At 43.1% G+C, this 20,806-nt stretch overlaps 1 protein-coding gene across 2 annotated transcripts in view; it reads left to right on the plus strand.

The window, feature by feature from the left end:
- Prkn (parkin RBR E3 ubiquitin protein ligase) overlaps positions 1 to 20,806 on the plus strand; it is a 1,240,480-nt gene that overhangs the window by 825,001 nt on the left and 394,673 nt on the right. For both annotated transcript variants that reach the window (XM_077109619.1, XM_076858057.2), the window contains exon 7: positions 1,664 to 1,800. In XM_077109619.1, the coding sequence (XP_076965734.1) occupies positions 1,664 to 1,800 (137 nt within the window). The remainder of the gene's footprint in view (positions 1 to 1,663; positions 1,801 to 20,806) is intronic.

Consider the following 20,806-nt stretch of genomic DNA (forward strand, 5'->3'; position numbering starts at 1 on the left):
GCTGCGAACCTCAGACCGTGGTATCCGTGCCCCCGTCTCTGCGGCAGTGGGTTGGCTGCTCTGATGTTTTACAAGTTTTCTTTTTATTTCCTCTCATCTCGAAGCTTTCTACAAATGTTCTAATATTTTCTCCAGAATTTCTCTGTGCTGATAGTAAAACAGGGGACTATAAGGCTCAGTCAGCCACGTGACCAAAAGTGAAGTGGAGAACATTTTCCACCCAGCTTAGCTGTGACAGGAAGGTAGCCTGCAGCAGCTTCATGGGGTCCCTGGGTGGATCCAGGATGGCAGTGCATTGCACACTGGGGACTTAGGCTAGACACAGGAAAGCGTTATGTTTTATTGTCTTCAAAGGGGAGTCGTAGGAGGGAGAAGGCCAAAAGTCCAGAGCAATCGATGCCTAATAACCCACGGCTCTGGAGATGGAAATGGAGGTCCTGAAAGGACTTTTCATAGGTTCAGAGAGGGGACATGGGGACATGCGTAAACCCACCCAAGGCCTCTGTTCAGGTGTCATGAGTGACTCTCAGATTCAAGGGGCATTGCTCCACCTGGGTTTGTGTTAGACATTGCATGAAATAAGTGAGATAACAGAATTTTGAAAATTTATTTTAATTGTTAAGAAATTATCTTCTATGATGTTAATATTTAATATTATTTTTCTAGAGAAAAAGCTTTTGTGGAGAGTCCTGATAGCTGCTTAGAACTGAGTATGAAGTAAACATGTTTTGTATTTTTTTTAATCATTACATGGAGAATAGACTTATCTAAATTGAATCCAGAACTTTCTTACCTGTTACAATTGCCTCAGAACTGATCTCAATTTAATACATTCATTTTGTCTCCTTTTTTGACACAAACACAGGTGGCTCATTTGTAAGCAAAGCTTCACAGTTTTCAGGAGATCTGTTTTCCCGTGAGGTATTTTAAGGAGATACAGAACTTTAGGATTTGTATGTATTGATTTATTAGTAGTCTTCTAACCATAATTTCAGAAGTTGAATATTTGGATAGGAAGTAGGTGGCAGAATAGACAAAACCTTGAAGTAGAAAAATGCCTGTTGCATGATCTTATTTCCAACGTCTGCTTTTCTATTTGCCAGTGAGAAGCGAGTGACGGCTGCCTCTGCCTCCTCTGGTGCAGTCGACATTTTCCTTTGACTTTGGGGAAGTCCAGATTTCACACTTCATTGTAGCTCAGTTCACAGGGCGTTTATGTGCAACCTCACAAGGCCTAACCCTGTGAGGACACTGATGTAACAGACACAGCGTCCACTTGCAAGGAGCTCACTGTCCGGGATGAGAAACACCTTGATACCCTGGGGTCGTCACAGGTCAAGAGAAGCAGACGCCAGGGCGGGTGGATTGGGTAGGTTACATGGGAATTATGAATCAGGAGAGACTTCTAGAAAGAGATCGCAGTCAAGCTCAGGCCTGAACTACGATTGGCAGATGCACTGACGGAGCAACCTAATGCTGAGGGACCGATGGCCTAGGCAGTCCATGGAGCTCCTCTCTTGGCTCCCATGAGGGGCTCCGAAGCCCAGGTCCTGGCCCAGAGCACGCCCTAAGCCCCCAGTGGGACTGCAGACAGGGTCGCGAAGCACGTGTTTCCTGTCTGCCACTGGAGGCACCCCAAGAAATGCCTTCCCTATCCACACAGGAGCCCCGTCCTGGTTTTCCAGTGCACCCACCGCCACGTGATCTGCCTAGACTGCTTCCACCTCTACTGCGTGACCAGGCTCAACGACCGGCAGTTCCTCCATGACCCTCAGCTCGGCTACTCCCTGCCGTGTGTGGGTAAGTCTGGCTCTTTATTTGTTCCATTTTAATACTAATTAAGAAGAGACGTATGACCATTGATACAAAACTCTCTTAGACATAGCTGGTGCTAAGCCCTAGGTTGAAATTTTCAATGTGATCATTTCTGGATAAGGAACATTAGTGGATGGATCATGAAAGATATACGACTCCAGGAGACTGTGTTGGACGAGAGAATACATAACGTGCAGAAAGGCATGGAGAATAAATTGTGAAATATTATTCAGCCAAGGTTCAGAGTTTGTCTGTGGTTTCGATTGACACTGCCAGTCCTGGATTTGTCACCCTGGATCTAGAACAGTATTATCCAAAGATGTAAGTTGTATGCCCCAGCACTAAAAGTGTCAAACACGCACACAGTGTAGGTGAAAGAACCTATGTACAAAAGAAATTAAAGGAGAATGAGTTCAAGCTGAACCATTTAATATTTAAGGCATTTTTACCTCTTAGCATCACAGAACCCCCTTTCCCTGTACTGTATGATTTTCACAGCTCTCATTCCTAGTTGTGACATTCCTGTGACATGCAGTGAGCCACTTTGAGGGCTACGGTGCAGGGGCATCAGGTACATGCAGTGTTGTTCAAATACCACCCTCTAGTTTTAAATTCCTTCACCATCAGAATACCCCGTCCCCACAAAGCCATCACCCCTTGCTCCTCACCCCAGCCTCTGGCCATCACTACTGGGCTTTCTGTCTCCGTGGATTTGCCCATTGTGGATATTTTCTAAAAACAAAACCATACAGTATGCAACCTCTGGTCTGCCTTATTTCACCTGGCATAGGCAACTGAGGATCAATCATCTCATGGCATGTGTTGATGCCACTCCTTTTCACAGCTGAGTAATAGTCTGTCGTCCACAATTTGTTTATCCTTTGACCTGTTGATGGGCCCTTGTGTTGTGTCCCACTAGACACTTACGAGTAATGCTCCCAGGAACATTTGTGTGTGAGCCTCTGCGTGGACTCACTTGTGCACTTCCCACAGGTGCATCCTAGAAGCAGAAATCTGTGCTTAGCCTTTTCTAGAACACTCAGCTCTTCACGGCTGTTATGCCCCTTTGTATGGATGACAGTGGTGCCCAAGGGTTCCCTCTGCTCCATATCCTCGGTGGCACTGGTCCTTGTCTTGCTGTGTGTTCCTAGCCCCAGTGAGTGTGGAGCAGGATCCCGTGGTGGATTTGGATTTTATTTAAGGGCAGTAATGTTGAGGATCTTCTCATGAACTGGTTTGCCATTCATACATCTGCTCCCCATGGATGTCTGTTCAAGGCATTTGCTCATTTTTAAATAGGATGGTCTGTCTTTTTCTTGAGGTGTGAGAGTTCTTTACATATTCTGCATTTAAGACCATATCAGATTTATGGTTTGCAAATGTTTCTCCCATTCTATAGGTTTTCACTTTCCTGATAATGTTCTTTAATGCAAAAAAGTCTCAAATTTTGATAAAGTCCGGATTTTTTTTGTTTTATTTTGTTGCTTTGGTATCAGTAATAATCCATTGCTATATCTGAAATGATGAATATTTTTCCTGTTTTCTTCTAACATTTGCCTCATATATGAGGCCATGGACCCATTCTGAGTTAATTTTTGTATATGGAGTGTGATAGGTGTTGCTACCTACTGATTATATATTTTAATGGCTATAATATGATTAATTATGCCTCACTGGTTTTGAAAATTGTAGTTTGAAACTATGATACCTTGATTCAGTGGTTGAGCTTTAAGTTCAATTTGTTTCAGTACTTAATTTTAATGTCAATCATAGCATGCATATATCTATATCTATACTTCAAAATAATTTAGAAATCCAAATGGAAGATGCTGATTGCAATGTAGGCTTTAGGAGTCATAAGGCTCATTTTCTAAGGATATCTATTAACAATACAGTGTTTTATATTGAGTCTCATAATGTGTTAGAAAAGCTCGTTGAAAGGATTTGTGCTTTTATATTTTTAACAAAAGCATTCAAAAGCCAATAAGCCATCATGTGTAGGTTGGAAAACTCTTGTTTCTAATAATTTTAGGAAAGCAATTGTGTCCTGGTAGATCCTGCTCTCCATTAAACCATGTACTAGACGCATCTCTAAACAGCCTTCTCAAGACTCCTCTACACACTCAGGATGCTTTTAAAAATAGTTTATGACTGTTTTAGTCAGCTTTTTCACTGCTGTGACTAAAAGATCTGACCAGCACAACTGTAAAGAAGGAAAAGTGTATTTAAGGGCTCCTGGTTGCAGAGGTCTTAGTCCACAGGAGGCCGGCTCTATTCCCTGGGCTCGAGGCGAGGCTGAACATCATGGCTAAAGAGGGTGGCAGAGGGAAGCAGCTCACAAGATGATCAGGAAGCAGAGAGAGACTTCACTGGCCAGATACATATATATACACCCCAAAGCCACACCCCAGTTCCCACCTCCTCCAGCCACACCCACCAATTCAGTTACCACTCAGTTAATCCCTACCAGGGGATTAATTCACTGATTGGGGTAAGCTTCTCAGAACCCAATCATTTCTCCTCTAAACCTTCTTGCAGTGCCTCACACGTGAGCTTTTGGGGGACACCTCACATCCAAACCATAACAATGTCTCACTCATTCTTAAAATATCGATCTTTTGTTATAGAAAAATTTCAAACCCAAAAACTTAAAGAAAAAAACACCACAGTGAGCCCCTGTGTCTTTGGCCAGGTGGTGCAAGTTTCTCAGGAGCTCCAGTTTCCCTCCCTCGGGTCAGTCTTTGTGTCCGCCTGGGGTACTCACTTGACTAGGCTGGTTGCTCTTTTGTACCTAGTTCAAAAAGCAAGGAGACATGCATATGTCTTTTGAGTGTAAAACCATTAGTTATGTGGACTTTTTCACTTCAATTTCAGGCTTGTGGTTTTTTTGTTTAAAATCACCAATATTACAAACATTGCTTTCTACCTTGGCAAAAGACCTCCTATTACTGAGTGATATCAACAGAGTTGATTTTCCTCCACCTCCTTTTTCCCCTCTGTAGTGTAAATTATATCTCCAGATCACTCCTGAGTAGTGCGTGGGTATGCTCTCCATCTTTCAGAACACAGCATCACTGAAATCCAGTGGGTAGGTCACTGCATTGTTGAGGTGTTCCTTTTGTTATCACAGATGTTGCCACAGCTATAGTCCGTGTGCGCCTGTATTCTCATACTGTTGTCACAGTACCATCGAGATGGACTCTCTACAGTGGGGACACTGTATCAATGGGAAAATGTATGCCTATTTTAATGGCTCCAGTAAGGTGGGGGTGGGCCCTGGGGCCCCACCCTGGCGAGGCGAGTGCTCTCTCCTGAGCCACCCAGCCCCACTTTACTGTTTCCAGATTCCCTCCTGAGAGCGGGAGCTTCCCTACCGCCTGCAACGCCTGGGAGCCGCAGGCCCCGCCGCCTCTGCGAGGCGGGAGGTGGAAAGCTTCAGCATCTTTTCCGGGTTATATATTTGAGAAATGAGATTCCATGTTGCTTTTCATTTCTTTTCTTGAATCGGGTTGAGCACCTTTTCCCAGGCTTAGATCCCTTGCACTTCTTTTTCTCAGTCAATTTAAGGCATCACCCTTTCTTTGAGGAACAGGCCAGGGAACATTTTCTTCAGGAGGATGGCTCCCTGGTAACCTGCCCTGCTGACCACAGCAAAGGTTGGGAAGCCGGGTTACGCTTGTCTTTGTAAAGAATATGGGCAGATTCGCTTCAATTTTGCTAGATGTTTGCCGCCAAGTAACTTATAACCACTGTGAGAAAACTGGGTCTGGTTAGGCTCTGCCTCATTAAAATGTGTTTTGTAGATTTTGTTGTATTTTAGTCAGGTTTTAAATACCTTTTCATAAATTATTTTATTTTTCATTAACCATGTCACTAACGTCCTTAGGATCTGGTGGACTCACAGGTGAATTTCTTTGTTTACACGATCAGCATGTTTCTCCTTGGCTCTATTTTACTGTTTCTGAGCATGGCTGCCTCTACTGGTCATTTAGACACAGCACTCCTAGACACTTTTATTTTTGAAAGTGCCTCCTGCTATCGAGAATTTAGGTATTTGTCTATTTCGCTATTTAAAAAGAATGGAGCAAATAAGGGCAGGGGGACAGATCTGAAGCCAGGGGGCGCTGTGCAGCGTGGTGAGCCAGGCTCCTGCCCCCTGCTGCCCAAGCCTGCTTCCTTCCAACCGTGCTTTAATACACCTCCAAAGTGCTCGCTTGTGAGAAAACAGAGTTTGGTCTGTAGTGGCATTGTTCTTCATGGCTCATTTTAGCCTTTTAAAAATTTTACTGTGGCTTCATTTATAAGTGTTTCCCCATGTTATGTTTAAGGAGACTTTCAAATGGCATAGACTATTTTTTTTTTTTAATTTTGCAAAAGCAAGTTGGATTATCATTAGTGTTAGCTCAGCAGAGATGCACTCTTGCTTTCTTCTTATAATGCACCGAAACGTGATGGCCCTGCCCTCTGCCCAGCCCCCATCGCAAGGCCACTGTCCTCCATTCAGGGTCTCTTCAAGGGCGGTACACCACACGGTCAGTGTTGCTGACCTTCTACTTGGGCTTACATTGTTGGTTCTACCTTTAATAATTTGTGGATTATTCCTAAGTCATCACCTGTTTTACAGAGCTAGTTTGGTTTATATGCAATAGTTTATCCGTCATGCCTGTAGCCAACCACAGGGCATCTGCTGAAGGGTAACTGTCAGGTCAGAGCTGGGGCCTCAGACTCTGATGAGAACTTAGGTATTTGTCTATTTCGCTCTGTAAAAAGAATGAAGCCAATAAGGGCTCCAAGACACACCAAGGGAATCATCTGAGATACAGACCTCAGAAGGACACGAGGAGTTTCCAGCATCTCTCGGCCTGTGCATTAAGTCTTCATGAGGCCTAATTGTTTTCCTATTTTAAGTAACAGCTTTGTAAGTCCTGCTATTGCTCCATAAACCAGTGAGTCATTTGCCTCTCTTGAGGTGCACGCAGAACCTCAGAGAAACCTCATTCAAATCCTTGCTCGCATCATAACGAGGGCCAAGTACCCAGCCTTGGTGTGTCTTGGGCTTATTTTAGGTATCAGGAGATAATACAGTGGTTCCTGATCTTATTAGTTGTATGAATCCATTAAAATAATGTCTTATAAAATGTCCTTAAGTTAGTGGTGAAGAGAGTAAGCACTCCACAAACACTGGCTTTTGTTATTTTGATTGTCATTTAAACATGCATTCCCATATATATCTAATGTGTGTGCTCATGTCTGCAGCTATGTGAGTATTCATAGAGGAACATGTATTTGCACATATTTAACTGGAGGCTAGTTTTTGCTATAACTCAATTCACAAATCCACTAATTATCACACATTATTCACTTATCCATCTATCTGACTTGTCTTTTCTTGGTTTATTTGACTTCACTTTGGTTTACTGAATGTAGAACAAGACATGTTAAAAAAAATAGTAAAACTGAATTAGAAAATCAAAGCTTATCAAATTATAAACCAAAACAATGATTGAAAGCACTTGCCACAGTCTTGTGCCATGGTGAGAATAATGGAAGGTGACATCAGCGTCTATGAATCTTGTAAATAAAATGCATTAATAACTTGTGTAGAAAGCTTTAAAAGGGAGGGCTAATTCCACAAAGGAACTCAGAGTACATTGAAAGGGCAGCTTCCTGGAGCCTGCCCCCCCACCCCCTGCCCCAGAGGCTTTGAAATCTGGGCCAGATCTGCTGTCGGATGCAGCAAGGTGGGCATGTGGCTGCTCTGGCGAATCTTGGTGCCACCGATGTTTCCTGGAAGGCTCTTCACCGACCTCAGCCATCTAACCATGTAAAACACCTGCATCTCACAGGCCAGATCCCAGTGCAAATGTCTTTGGCTTCTGGAAGATCAGGAGGGGACCTTCTGAAGTCTCTGAACAGGGTTGGAGATACCACCATCCCAGCTTAAAATGCCTGGCCAACTTTTTCTTAGGCCCCTGTAAGGGCTATTAGTCATTTTTAGAATATAGTTCCTCCAAAAATATTAAAGCAAGATCTACTTATGTATTTAGGGGCCTTACCCCTGAAGTCAGAGATTCCTTTCAAAGACAAATTTCCTACCTAACCACAGAGGTGAGTTTCTCTGGTACTAGAATCACAGTCTAAATCCACTCCTTGACTTTTCTGGCCTTAGAGGTCTGAATGAAGCCTGGAAATGGGGCAGACTCCGTGGTGAATACTTTTGTGAGTTTTCTTGGTGGCTAAGCTCCTGTTTTGGCATTGGCTGAGGGACTTTCTGATCCCCTGAGTTGGAATAAGTCATCATCTGGGTTGGCACGTTCTCTGCTGCACGGAAAGATAAAGCAAGAGGCAGCTGTTCTGCGCAGCAATGTTCTGGAATGTTCCTCCTTCCCTTGGGAGATGGAGCTGTTTACCCTCCCCTCCTCTCTTTCCTGCCCCCATCCACCCAGGACAGCCCTTTCCCCACCCAGCACTCCTGATTCAGTGTCTCTTCCTTTATAAGGAAATAATTTTTAAAAATATGAGACCAGCTTCCGGGACAATTATTCAATATCCAAAAATAGAGGATACAAGGAGAATTAGTAAATGATTTTCTAAATTACACTGGTCCCACAATAGCCACAGAGTAATGTGTGTACATATGTATGTGTGCATGTATGTATGTATGTATATTGCTAAATGATCCATATCCCAAATGGCCTGTTAATCATGTCTGCAAACACTCATTTCTAAACAAATATCTAATACTTATTATTACCAAAACATATATAATCAGATTTTTTTGTTTGTTTTCCAGCAATCTACCTTTTGGGGATCTTTTAATGTTCATGAGCTAAACACCTTCAAAGCTCCATTATAGATATTTACCTCTTCGAGGTATGGCTTGTCAACAATGAACCAATCTTTTTTATTGACAAATTTTTTAGGATGACAATAACTGGTTTAAAATTCCTTCCGAGTATAAGCTCTGCTCTCCTAGTGTGAACTCCTCATTAGACCAGACACTTTATGATACTTTCTAAAGATGGGATGCTGAATTTTATTTCCCCAAGAGTCACGATGAGCAATGATTATAGCCATCCTGAGTGCTCCCTGTACCTGAGATGCCATTCTTGGTGCGTACATGTCTATGTCCATCTAATCTCTGCAGCGCTTTATTGGAGTGGACAGTGTTATTCTTCCCATCTTCCAAAGGAGGAATTGAGCCACAGAGAAGTTAATTAAGTTGCACATCACAGTGCAGCTAGTAAGTTACAGAGCCGGAGTACAAACAGACAGCTGGGCTCCACTGCTTATGCTGCTGATGGTTCTGTGAATTCTTGAACCTGCAACAACAAAGCAAGATATCTTAGGAAGTTCCCTGGAAGAGAAGATCAAAAGAAGACTATCTCTGATGTTTAGCACTGTTCCTTATTTAAACCAGCTGCACACCTGAAAAGGAGGTATTGTTATTCCTGTTTTACAGAGAAAGGAGTCAAGTCTCGGGGTAGGTCACAAAGTAACCCAGAAGCAGCTGAAGCCAGAGCCCCATGTTCCCACCGCTTGGCCACCCTGCTTCCTGCTAGGGGTTGATTCTCAAACCCAAATGCACGTTTCACTCATGTGGAAGGGTTAAAGATCTCCATGCCCAGGCTGGGCTTTGGGACAATTAAATAATAACCACTCATGCTGGGCATCAATGTTCGCTAAAGTCCCCAGGCTTAAGTCTGAGAAGTACTGCAGGGGTGAGCATTCTATTAAAAAAAAAAAAAAAAAAAAAAAAAACAGTTATTTTCAAGGTGAGAATTAGCATCAGTAAGTGGAAAACTACTTCCTCTGCCGAGGTCTATTTTGTCTGTGAGTGATTTGGTTGGATACCCCCTGCACAGGTCTTTCAGCAAATGCTGACCAAGTTGAAAACAAGATTGTCAAACATAGGCCAAACAGCCTATTTCCAGAACCTCTGATAAGACTTCGTATAAATGTATGGGCTTTGGGGAAACTTCTTCATTTTTCTGGAATATTTGCTGTCTCTTTGCTGCACCTGCTATTATTAGACTTTGGTGCTGGGAGTTATTTTGAAATGCCAAATGACCCTCTCTACCTGCTCTTGAAACCAAGTGTCTCTCATTAACTTCATAAATTTGGGTTGATTTGTTTGGAATGGTGCTGTAGAATCATATGATGAAGTCTAGGCATAGAGTGCTACTCTCATCTGTTCTGAGCCCTGATAAAACATATTTTCTGTACCTTCAGGGTGACAGGGAGTGACTCCACCCTCATTTGAATGTGCCTTTTGTATTGCCACCAGTGCTGTCCAAGTGCCTCTGCTCTGGGGTATTTTGTTGCTGTTCTTGCTGATTTTCTAATTTTTTTTTTTTTTTTACTTTTCTTCTCTTAAGTCACTTTTTGTATAATTACAGTTTTATCCAATTTTAAATGCAATCTCCTTTCCATGGAGTATCTCCACTCCAACTACAGTCCAGCAGGGTGGTTGTTGTCTTTACTAAGCAATATTGCGGCATGAGAGAGGCAGTTATAGACTTTGGGAGGTACTAAAATATCCCCGATGCCTAAAAAGTCAAAAATCCTGAGTTCCAAATACCTATTTGGGGAGCTAAGCATAAAGACAATATGATTTATTGTGTTTTGTCTTGTAAACATAGTTGTCCCAGATACACACACAAAAAAATCAAGTCAATATAATCCCTAAAACCATATCAGAAAAGTAGAGAAATATATTAAAAGAAGACTTACCAAAGAAGATATGCAAGTGGTCAATACATATATTAGAAGTTTAATATAATTAGTTGCTAAAACTGCTAATTTAAAGCATTTTGTCGGGTGCAGTGGAACATGCCTCTAATCCCAGCAACTTGGGAGGCTGAGGCAGGAGGATGGCAAGTTCAATGCCAGTCTTAGCAACTTAGTGAGGTTCTAAATAACTTAGTGAAACCCTGTTTCAAAATAAAATATAAAAAGGGCTGGGGATGTGGCTTAGTGGTTATATATCTCTAGGTTCAATCCTGGTAGCAAAATAAATCAAACATAAAATATAAAGTGATGGATGCACATTCTAAGAGAATATAAATCCATATGTTTTCAACATGCAATTTGGCAATTCATATGATAAGCTTTAAAATAATAACAAACTTCCTAGAGGCCTATCCACATCAAATTCACTTTGTGTCTCTCTGAAATGTGCGGCCCCCACTCTTCAGAGCTCCTACATCTCGTGTAAGTAATAGTTTGCATGAGAAGATGGCTCCAGGATTGAAAGCAGGATTTAAATCCCTGAAATGCTTATGGTCCAAAGACAGTGCTCTTTCTGCCTCAAAATGAATTGAAATTAAATCAAACTTCCTAATTTTCTGAGGTTAATGATGGACTCTTCTGTTTTATTTTGGGGGGTGATTTAGCAATTTTGGTAATTTTTCTTTGATTTTGATGTGTCAGGAGACATAAAGACAGAGTAGTGACCTAATTTCTCCAACCAGAGCGACCCTGAAATTGCAATGCCTCAACACGGTCGAGTTTTATTTCTGTTAGTGTTATGGCCCTGTGTGGGTTGGCTGTGGGGCTCTGCTCCACCCGCTCATTCAGGGACCCAGGCTGAGACTTGCACCATCTAGCGGTTCTTCGTCCTCAGAGGCCTTGGTCCCTGTGTGTCCCATTCATGGGGCCAGGTGGCTTGGGAGATCAAGCCCTGCTCCACACTGGAGAGGGATCATAGACCAGGGCCAAGAGGGAGCCCGTCACTCCCTCCCACCCTGCTGAGAGCAGAACCACGGCCCAGCTAGCCACAGAGCGTGGAGGGGAGGGGTGGGAGGCGGGGTCTGGGGCGCCCAGGAGGAAAAGCAAACAGGACTCAAGCACACAGTCCTGACGCTGGTGGGGGGTGGGGAAGCAGGTTTATTGATGGTTCCCCGGCTTTCTTCTGTTGGCCTGCAACAGCAGCCACTCAATCACGTCCCTTCATTATAAGGAGTGACTGGTACATGGACAAGGACCAGAAAAAGAGCTGTAAGACAGAATCAATGGTGTCCCCAAGCCCATTCCAACTAGGTTGACAAGGCCCTGTCTGCTCAGGTACCCATCTGGCCGTGGAATTGCTGCCTTTATGGAATCCTGCTTCCAAGACGCCAGGGATTTCACTTTGGTTTGAGGCATGTGCATCTTCAGTGAGTTGGAAGGCAGAGGGGGCCAGGTCCACGGAGGCAGGCACAGCACTGTGGCTCTCTTGGCCTTTAGGAGGAGCCCCCTGTCCGGCGGGCCTCACCCAGTTCTTTCTTTGCTTGAATTTCTGCTTTCAAAATGGACTTGTTTCTTCTTTTCTTGTGTCCTATTAAATAGCTAAAAATAAAAGTCTTTAAAAGATCATTCTACCTTTGTTTTATAAGGGCAAAAGTAAACCAGTTTCAAGTCTGATTTCATTGCTCATCCAAGGAGAGCTGGGAGGAGGTAGAGGGGATGAACACAGCTACAGGAGTGGCCTGGAGCAGCTACCTGCAGGCTTTGGCCTGTTTATTAAAAGTGTACATCCAAGCTCCTTCCCCTGCCCTGTGGCCGTCAGCACAATTTTTGCATCCATGCTTTCTGCATCAGGACTAAGGGAGTTCTCTTGAGGCAGGAAGGATTATAACAGTAAATGAATTTTAATTGACCTTTAAGTGTATCATTTTAAGTAGTTGGATGTAGTCTGAAATTTATAGTGAGCCCCTGCATGCCCACACAGTGGTGCTGCGAATGCATTGTGGAGGTAAGGACTTGTATTGTGACCAAGAGCCTGGAGAGGGCTACCAGAGCACACCTGCAGCCCACAGCCTCAGGTGACCTCCCCGTCACAGCCTCCTCCTTCCTGCCTTGGTGCATCCATCACCTGACCCCTCTTCATGGGGTCACCACCTATGAGCACATCCCTACATAAAACCAGGATTCACCTGCGCTTAACTTTCCAACGTTGCTTGGAAGAGTTCACCAAACCTCCCTCTCCAGAAGCCTGTGAGGTTTGGTGGTACCACTAACAAGACTCTCTGAAGGCAGAGCACGTTATTCCAACATTTCAGTTTTCGTTCTTTCTTTTTTTTTTTTAACATATATTTTTGTTCATTGAACTGCATGATGGCTCTGTATATGTTTATCTCCCTCATCTCAGTTGTTAGCAGGTAGGAAAGTAATTTATCATCTTTTTCCTTAGTTAAATTTCAAGGGCACAATCAGGGGTATGAAAGCAAACCAGTGATCATGAATAGTTGCTTAGGCGACAAGATCGTTTTATTGTAACTTGGCAAGAATCAGAATCCATGTTGTGGTTATGAAGTTTAAATGCACAGTTTAAAGCAGTGCAGTGGCCCATGCCTATAATTCCAGCACTTGGGAGGCTCAGGCAAGAGGATCACAAGTTCGAGGTCAGTCTCAGTAGCTTAACGAGACTTCCTCAATTAGTGAGGCCCTGTGTCAAAAAAAAAAAGAGCCTGGGGATGTGGTTCAGTGATAAAGCAAACCTGGGTTGAATTCCCTTTACCAAAAGATAATGAAGAGGCACAGTTTGCTTCCTGTATTAAATATCCTTCATTTGTCAGTGTTGCAAGCATTCAACCAAGAGCTTCACACGGGGTCTTGTGGGGGGGTCCCACCTCAGCTTGTCCCATGATTAGAATCAGAGCATTCTGATCTCAGAGAACCACCCAAACAGACTGAGCTAGCACAGCTAAAAAGATGCTTGGCTGTGTGCAATGTCAGACCCACGCTCTAGGTCTGAGTGCGGAAGGGAGGCACGCTGTGTGTTCCCAGGTGACAGGCTCTTGCAGCAGATCTGTCTGTAGCCTCCAGGTGAAGACGATTAGCTTTGAGGCACAAGTTGGATTTAAAATCCACAGTTCCCGACTCGGAGGTTGGTTTGTTGATTGTTCTGGTGGTAGATGGGGTTCTGATCACACCTCCGCCATCGGCGACACCCTCTGACAGCGTGTTTCAGAGCCTGCTGGTGTGCTTCAGAACTCGGCGTTCTGTTGGCCATTTACACACACGCTCTCAGTAACTGCGACGGGGCCCATTCCTCCTCAGTGTGTGCTGTCTTGCGTTAATGAGACTCCATGCATGGAAATCGGTATGAGCTGGTGACCTCCAACTATCTTTGAAATAATTAATAATGTGCTTAGAGGGGTTGATTTACATATTTATGAGAGTGGAGACCATTTGGTTCCTAAGCAGGACAGTGAAAAAGTTTGATGTTTTGAATGCAGACCAATTTAGCAGGAGGAGGAGGGGTTTAACTTTCTAATGTCAACCTGGAAATAAATACATGACCCCCGCTCCCAGTCATTACGCTGTGTGTTTCCAGTAAGATCGGAAGGCCTTCCAGGCTCTCCTCCATGGTCTAACTGATTCTACTCAGGAGTTTGGAAAAATCATGTCTTATATTTTCTGCCTTTTGAAACTGTACCAGCTATCATTTTTGTTGAAATTATTTACTGATGGAGGAAAATGCTGTCGGAGACAGAGTGGGAACAGGAAGAGGAATGCGGACGATGTTCAGGGACTTCAGGAGGGGGCCCTGTCTTGCCTGAGGTTGTTCTTAGCCTCCCTCTCCCCTCTCCCCTCTCCCCTCCAGGGGCACTAAAAGCTCTTTCTAAGGCTTATGTGCACGGTCTCGGCTTAGGCTTTTAGAGAGAACAAAACCAGACAAGGTGGCGGAAGCCATAGGAACGTACCTTCTCGCAGGGTGCAGGCCACAGGCCCAAGACCAAGGTGCCAGCAGGTTGGCTCCTCGGAAGGCTCTCTCAGGGCTTGTGGAAGGCTGCCTTCTCCCTGTGTCTGCCAGGGCCAGCCCCCCGTGGGTTCTTCTTGCAAGAACAGGGGTCAGGGGTCAGATGGGCTAGGGGCCCACCCAAAGAGTCTCACTTTACCTTAATGACCCCTTAAAGGCCTGTATCTAAATACAGCCACACTTTGAGGCCCTGGGATCAGAATGTCCACAGAGGAAATTCAGGAGGAACATGGGTCAGCTCTTAATAGCCATCTTCTAGATTCTGAAATAATTTTCAAATATTAAGTGCCTCCAAAGTCGGAGAGGGTCAATTTTACCAGAACCCTGTATGTATTCTGCTCCCCTTGGTTTGACTACCTCGTCCTCCTTCCCCGTACTTCGTGTGGGCTGGCTTCCCACGCACCGATACCATGTGCCCAAGAAATACAGGGGCCTTCTGCCAAGTCTCCGATTGAAGCACCTGACCCACTGGTGAGCATGGCAAGGAGGACCCTTTTTATTTCCATCCTTTCCAAAAGTAAAAGTTCAGTGATCTTGCTTGGCGGTGGTTGGGGGCGGTTGGGGTAGAATGTGCAGTCACATCATGGGTTTTGGTTCTCCCAGGATGGATTATCAGGATCTGGAGCCACTGAAGAAGATTTTAGTGTTCTTGTGGTGGCTGTTTAATAGACCAAATTGCTATAAGCAGCAGAGCCCAGATGTAACAGCACAGCCGCGTTTGCAGTTCAGTCTTACTCAGGGTGGGCGGTTCAGCTGGGTGGGTGTTATCTTCCAAGCAGCTTTTCCCATCGGGCCTTGCTCATACCTTCGTGGTCAAGCCTCATCCCCCATGGAGTGTCCAGCTGGAAGTGGGGGAAGAACCTGTCAGTGAGTCATCCTGAGAATGGCACATACCTCCTGATTCCTTAAACTAGGGCACGGTCACTTGGCCACACCTGCCTGAAAAGGAGCCGGGCAACATGGTCTAGATTATGGCCGGGGATACAGAGAAGAGAAGGATTTAAGTCAACACTTGCATTCCTCTGTGGTTTTTGTAGCTCAGATTGCACGTGGCGAACTTGGTTACACATTCACCAATCAGGTCTGTGGGCCAAAGGCAGACGTTTAGTCAGAGGCACTGATTCAGTTACAAGCCTGCTCTGCTGGATGTGCTGATTTCCTCAGTTTGAAATGAAAGTAATTCAAAGATATTTTATTTATTTATTTTTTTAAATTAATTTTTATTGTTGGTTGTTCAAAACATTACATAGTTCTTGATATATCATATTTCACACTTTGATTCAAGTGGGATATGAACTCCCATTTTTACCCCGTATACAGATTGCAGAATCACATCAGTTGCACATCCATTGATTTACATATTGCCATACTAGTGTCTGTTGTATTCTGCTGCCTTTCCTATCCTCTACTATCCCCCCTCCCCCCGTCCCCTCCCCTCTTCTCTCTCTACCCCCTCTACTGTAATTTTAAAAAAAAGATATTTTAATCAGATTATATGTAAAAATGACTGGCACGGTTTCCGGCACCTAATAGATACGACAGCTTCTCAGGTGCTAGCAATCACATAGCCAGTTTCAGAATGAATTCTAGAACGTTATGACTCACATGGGAAACCAGAATCTGCAACTTGGGTTTAATTGACATTTTGTAGTTAAAAAAGTAAAAATCCAATTATCTTCTTGACATTGTCTACATCAATACATTGATAAATTGTGGAAATAATTAACTCCTTTGAACTAGGCATTAACATTATAGGAAGTAGAAACTGTTATATAAATGTTAGATTGTAAAAACAAATACCTTGGAAGTTACGATTGGAGTTCTTATTAGAATTCTTAAATTAGATATACACGACATGACCAGATTCAGCAAACTTCCTGTGATGGAAAGGGAGATGTGGGAATATCAATAGTCACCTTGAAGGGGCGTCTATGGCTTGTGACTTCTCGTCTCTTGCTGGTAGCAGTGGTAGGTTGCTTCAGCTGCATTGTGAGTAGAACTTCTAAGTGATTTCTTGAACACTTTGTACTGTAAATGGCCCATCAGTGAGTGATGAGGGAGATCCCTTCATCTGCTTCTGGGCCATAATCAAGTATAGTATTGAACAAATATGTCAACTGAAATTTGCATCTCAGTGTTCTCAGAGAATCGAGAGGTTCATCAAAACAGGTGGCCTTTGGATTATCCAGCAAAGCCCAAGAAGAACACTTTACAACTTCTATCTCAACGTTCATATCATACTTTAAATCTTTTGTTTATATGCATGCATTAAAATAGCAGCAGTACTTGGGCACATACTTTCTTTTTTTGCTGATAGATGGTTCTCAATCAAAATTTAAGACCATGGATCTAAACTTCAAAATTTTCACTGCTACCCACAGAAACATTTTATGTCAAGATGTGTAAACATATAAAGTATACACTGACATGAACTGGGAAAAAAATCACAAAATAGTAATTTCACACTCTGATATTTTCAATTTCAGAAGCATTTGAATCATCCCCAACAGTTAAAACTCAGCCCTGTTTTTAAGAACCGTCAAAGGACAGAATAATTGTCTCAGGCTCTCACTTAGTATTTAGTCATTTAAAGTAATAGGAATCCCTTTCCATCTAACTTTTAAGCATAACTCATGTCTTATTCTGTAGAAAAAAAAATTAACTAGACTAGATTTGAATACGGTTGAAAAATAAAGTGATCCATTTATTCTTCTAGATCAGTCATTTTTTAAAAACAATAAAACATCCTAACAGAAAACACATCTTGGATATACCCTCATGATTTGGAATGCCACCACCAAAGACACAAATACAGGGATACTCTAGGGATAAACTCGAGGACAGGTGCCCACCCCAGTCACACCTGGGCATGCAGGTGCCACCTCCTCTGACAGACATTTAGAAGACCCCTCCTCTTTTCCTTCCTACCCCCCACCAGGATCATTTGGTTTCCACCTTTGGAACAGTGGCCTTTAAAGAGCTGTAATTAAAAACTTGTTAATAGCCTAAGTCAACGGAATCTGTTAACATTGCTCACTTGGCCATGTGTGAGTCCTAGCAAATCCCCGAATGTGCTTAAATGTTTGTGAAATACAGTGGCTGCAGTTGTATTTTGTCTCTGGATGACAGATTATCTGCTATGCTGGTCTTTCTAAGAGAAATGGTAATGGGTTGTCTGGGTTGTTCTTTGAGACCTGCAGCAAGATACATCCAGTAGTTAACGTGTTCTTGGAACAGGATGACTACTGTAGAAATAGTCCCTAACTGTGAGTCACAAGACTCGCCCTGACTCTGCCCTCAATTAAACACCTTATTAATTTGGTGAGACTACTTACTAGCTACCACACACTGGGGAGGCCTTTTGAACTTAAGCCTGATGATAACTCAATATGGTTCAGATTCATGATCACATTTTGCAGGTGAGGAAACTCAGGGTCTCAGATGCTAAATCCCAACACAAGCCCATGGGACTCTGAAGCTAATTTCCTCTCTTCACCTTTTATTCATGAAACTTTTATTTATTCATATACCCAGGGCTTCTTTCACCTCAAAAATGCTGTGATCCTTGTCTGGTGGTCTCTAAACCAAGAGTTAACCATTTACTGCTTCTATGAAATTAATCAGAGTCAGAGTGAATGAACACAGTGAAACCGATATGTGTAGAAACAGCCGCTAATGAGCGTGTAAGGAACAGGGCATCCCAGTCCCTCTGGGGTGTCTTCTGACTGGTGTTTATCTGACTGGGTCCCATGGAACCACAGGGAAGTGCTGTCCAGAAGTTGTGTCAAGTTTTATTTTATGCTTAAAAGAGTGAGTGGCCTGACGTGCAAAAGTTGTACCTGTTATAGAAACTAAGGGTCTCATTTCCATATGTCACCAGGGTCACATTGGGCCAAAGAAGGGGAGGTCTATAGTTCTAAGTCATGGCAGAAACTGTTTAAAGCAGTTTAGTTTTTTTTTTAATATTGTATTTTCTTTTTTGATGAATAAATGAAAGGACTAGGCATTTTACATTGTGAGTTAGGAGAGCATAATTGCAAAATGCCAAAGACCAAATTTTAATTGCTCTCTGTAATTGCCATAGGAAAACTTATGCTTGTTACTGGGAAAATGCTGTATGGTAGAGAAGAAGAGAAGCCCCAATATAATAGGACCAGAGCAAAAGAATCTTGGGCACATCACACTCTAAAATGGCTCAAAGCAATTTTTCTTTGGATTCCTTACTTCTTATTTGAATTTGAACATGCCCATTTTGGAGAGACTATTTATTTTCTGTTATTCACTTGAGTGAGATCAGTGATCCTGGAGAGGTTTTATTGTTCATGTATAACTAAGCAAGTAGTAAAAGTCTTCGGGCTTAGAGGGAGTAAGAGCTCTTGCTGGATGAAATAACACCACCATCATCAGAATTTATTCACCTAATACACCTCTTTAGAAGGTACCATTTCTGGAATTAGCTATTGTTCTGGGCTGTGTACAGCTTCTGTGGCTGTCATCGTGTCAACAGAAGAAGTAACTACCTGTAAAGTGTGCTTAACTGTACGTCCCTGCTAAGTGTAGCACACTGGGTATAAATCAGCAGCAGCCTAATTCAAACTTTATTTTCCAAAGCAAACCTCTAGGCTGCAATTTTGCTGTTCTTCCTTCTGATCTAAAAATAAAAATAAATCAAGGTAGAAAAACAGCCATAAAGTTGATAATGAGATTTGCAAGCAGCTAAGACATGATCTAAATCATCTGAAAACTTAGAAGTCCTGCCGTTCACCTTCTTTTCTGCCAGTAAGCTGGGAAACTCCAGGGCAGGGAAGGAAGCACCCCCTTGCCTCTAATGAGAAGGTGGGTACAGGCGCCTCACTGTCCCAACCTACACCCCACGAAGTGGGAAATGCTCCCATTAAAGCAGCAGAGAAAATCGTGACATTTTGGGGGAATGATAACAGTTAACAGAGATGTCCTGTTTACCAGCAAGACTGAAATGAGACCCTAGTAAATAATAAGCATTTCAGAAAATTACCCAATTACATATTTAACCACTCCAAGGCATTCTCGTCCCCAGGGAAAAATAGCATACATTTTACAAAATTGCTTGTAATTGTGAATTGTGTATTCGCCAAGGAACCTGGTGTGGTCGTAGGAGGCACATTTGTCAGAGCTTAGCAGTGGAGTCTTTTTTTAAAGGATTTTGAATATAAGAGAAAACATTTTCAGTGCTTTCCTGATGCCAATAAAATATGTATTTAAGAATACTTGACATACTCTTTAAGAAAAAGAGTACAGAGCTATTTTGATGCCTGAGGAATTTAATACTAAGTACCTTGAATTGGGGGCATTAAGCCATTGTTTTAAGAACACATTTTCCTTCTGAGTCTGTAACTGCATTGTAGGGGACGGATTTTTGAGTTGCAGACACTAGTGATTCACATTACAGAAAGCACCCGAATATGTCTGCTGTTTTTATTTCACTTAGGAATGCATAATTTCTGAATTCTTAAAATTTATACAAATAGTTTACAATAGTTTTCTCCAAACATGGAAGTAGACCTTGATTTTCAAACAAATAAGATATGGGGGTCACATTTTGGGAAAAGAGTTGAACTGCAGGTGGCACCTTACTGAATAATAAGGTGTGATTTATAGCATCTGAGCCAAATCAGACATGTGTGTAGGACCCTGTACATGTGCAGTGCCCCTGGAATAGGCAGATCTTATCACAATGTCCATTCTGCAGGAGGATCTTCCTGCCTCTTTGCAGGCTCTTTGAGTAGAAGAGGAACCTGATTTGCAGATGAGATAAGCTCACTCCCCCAGGAGCTGACAGTTCAGGAGGGTTATAGGCTCATCAAAAACCAAGCAGCGTATGATTACTGATTTGGATGAGGTAGAAGTGGAGGAGGTGGACAGAACAGGGAAAGGAGCATCTTGAGATGAAATCGTGGGACAGGAAGAAGCAAAGTAAGCTGAGGCAGAAGAGACGGGACAGGGAGCAGGCCCTGCAAGCCTGCACCCTGGGGTTGAGTGGAAACTTTGGTCTTTCTTAAATACTCTAGAAGTCACTTGCTCTAAGTTTAAAGTAGGAAAGGTGGCAGGGTCAGACATGCATTTTCAAAAGAACTTTCCAGCTGGAGGGAGGAGAAGGATGGAGGGAAGGTCCGGTGCTGGCCCTGGGGCTGCTGGCACTGGCTCTGGCAGAGACTCCCAAGTTATCCGCGGGCAGATAGGATACACTGGTGAAGGGCAGATAGGATA

This window comes from Callospermophilus lateralis, chromosome 6, assembly GCF_048772815.1.
Source record: "Callospermophilus lateralis isolate mCalLat2 chromosome 6, mCalLat2.hap1, whole genome shotgun sequence".
Classification (NCBI taxonomy): domain Eukaryota; kingdom Metazoa; phylum Chordata; class Mammalia; order Rodentia; family Sciuridae; genus Callospermophilus; species Callospermophilus lateralis.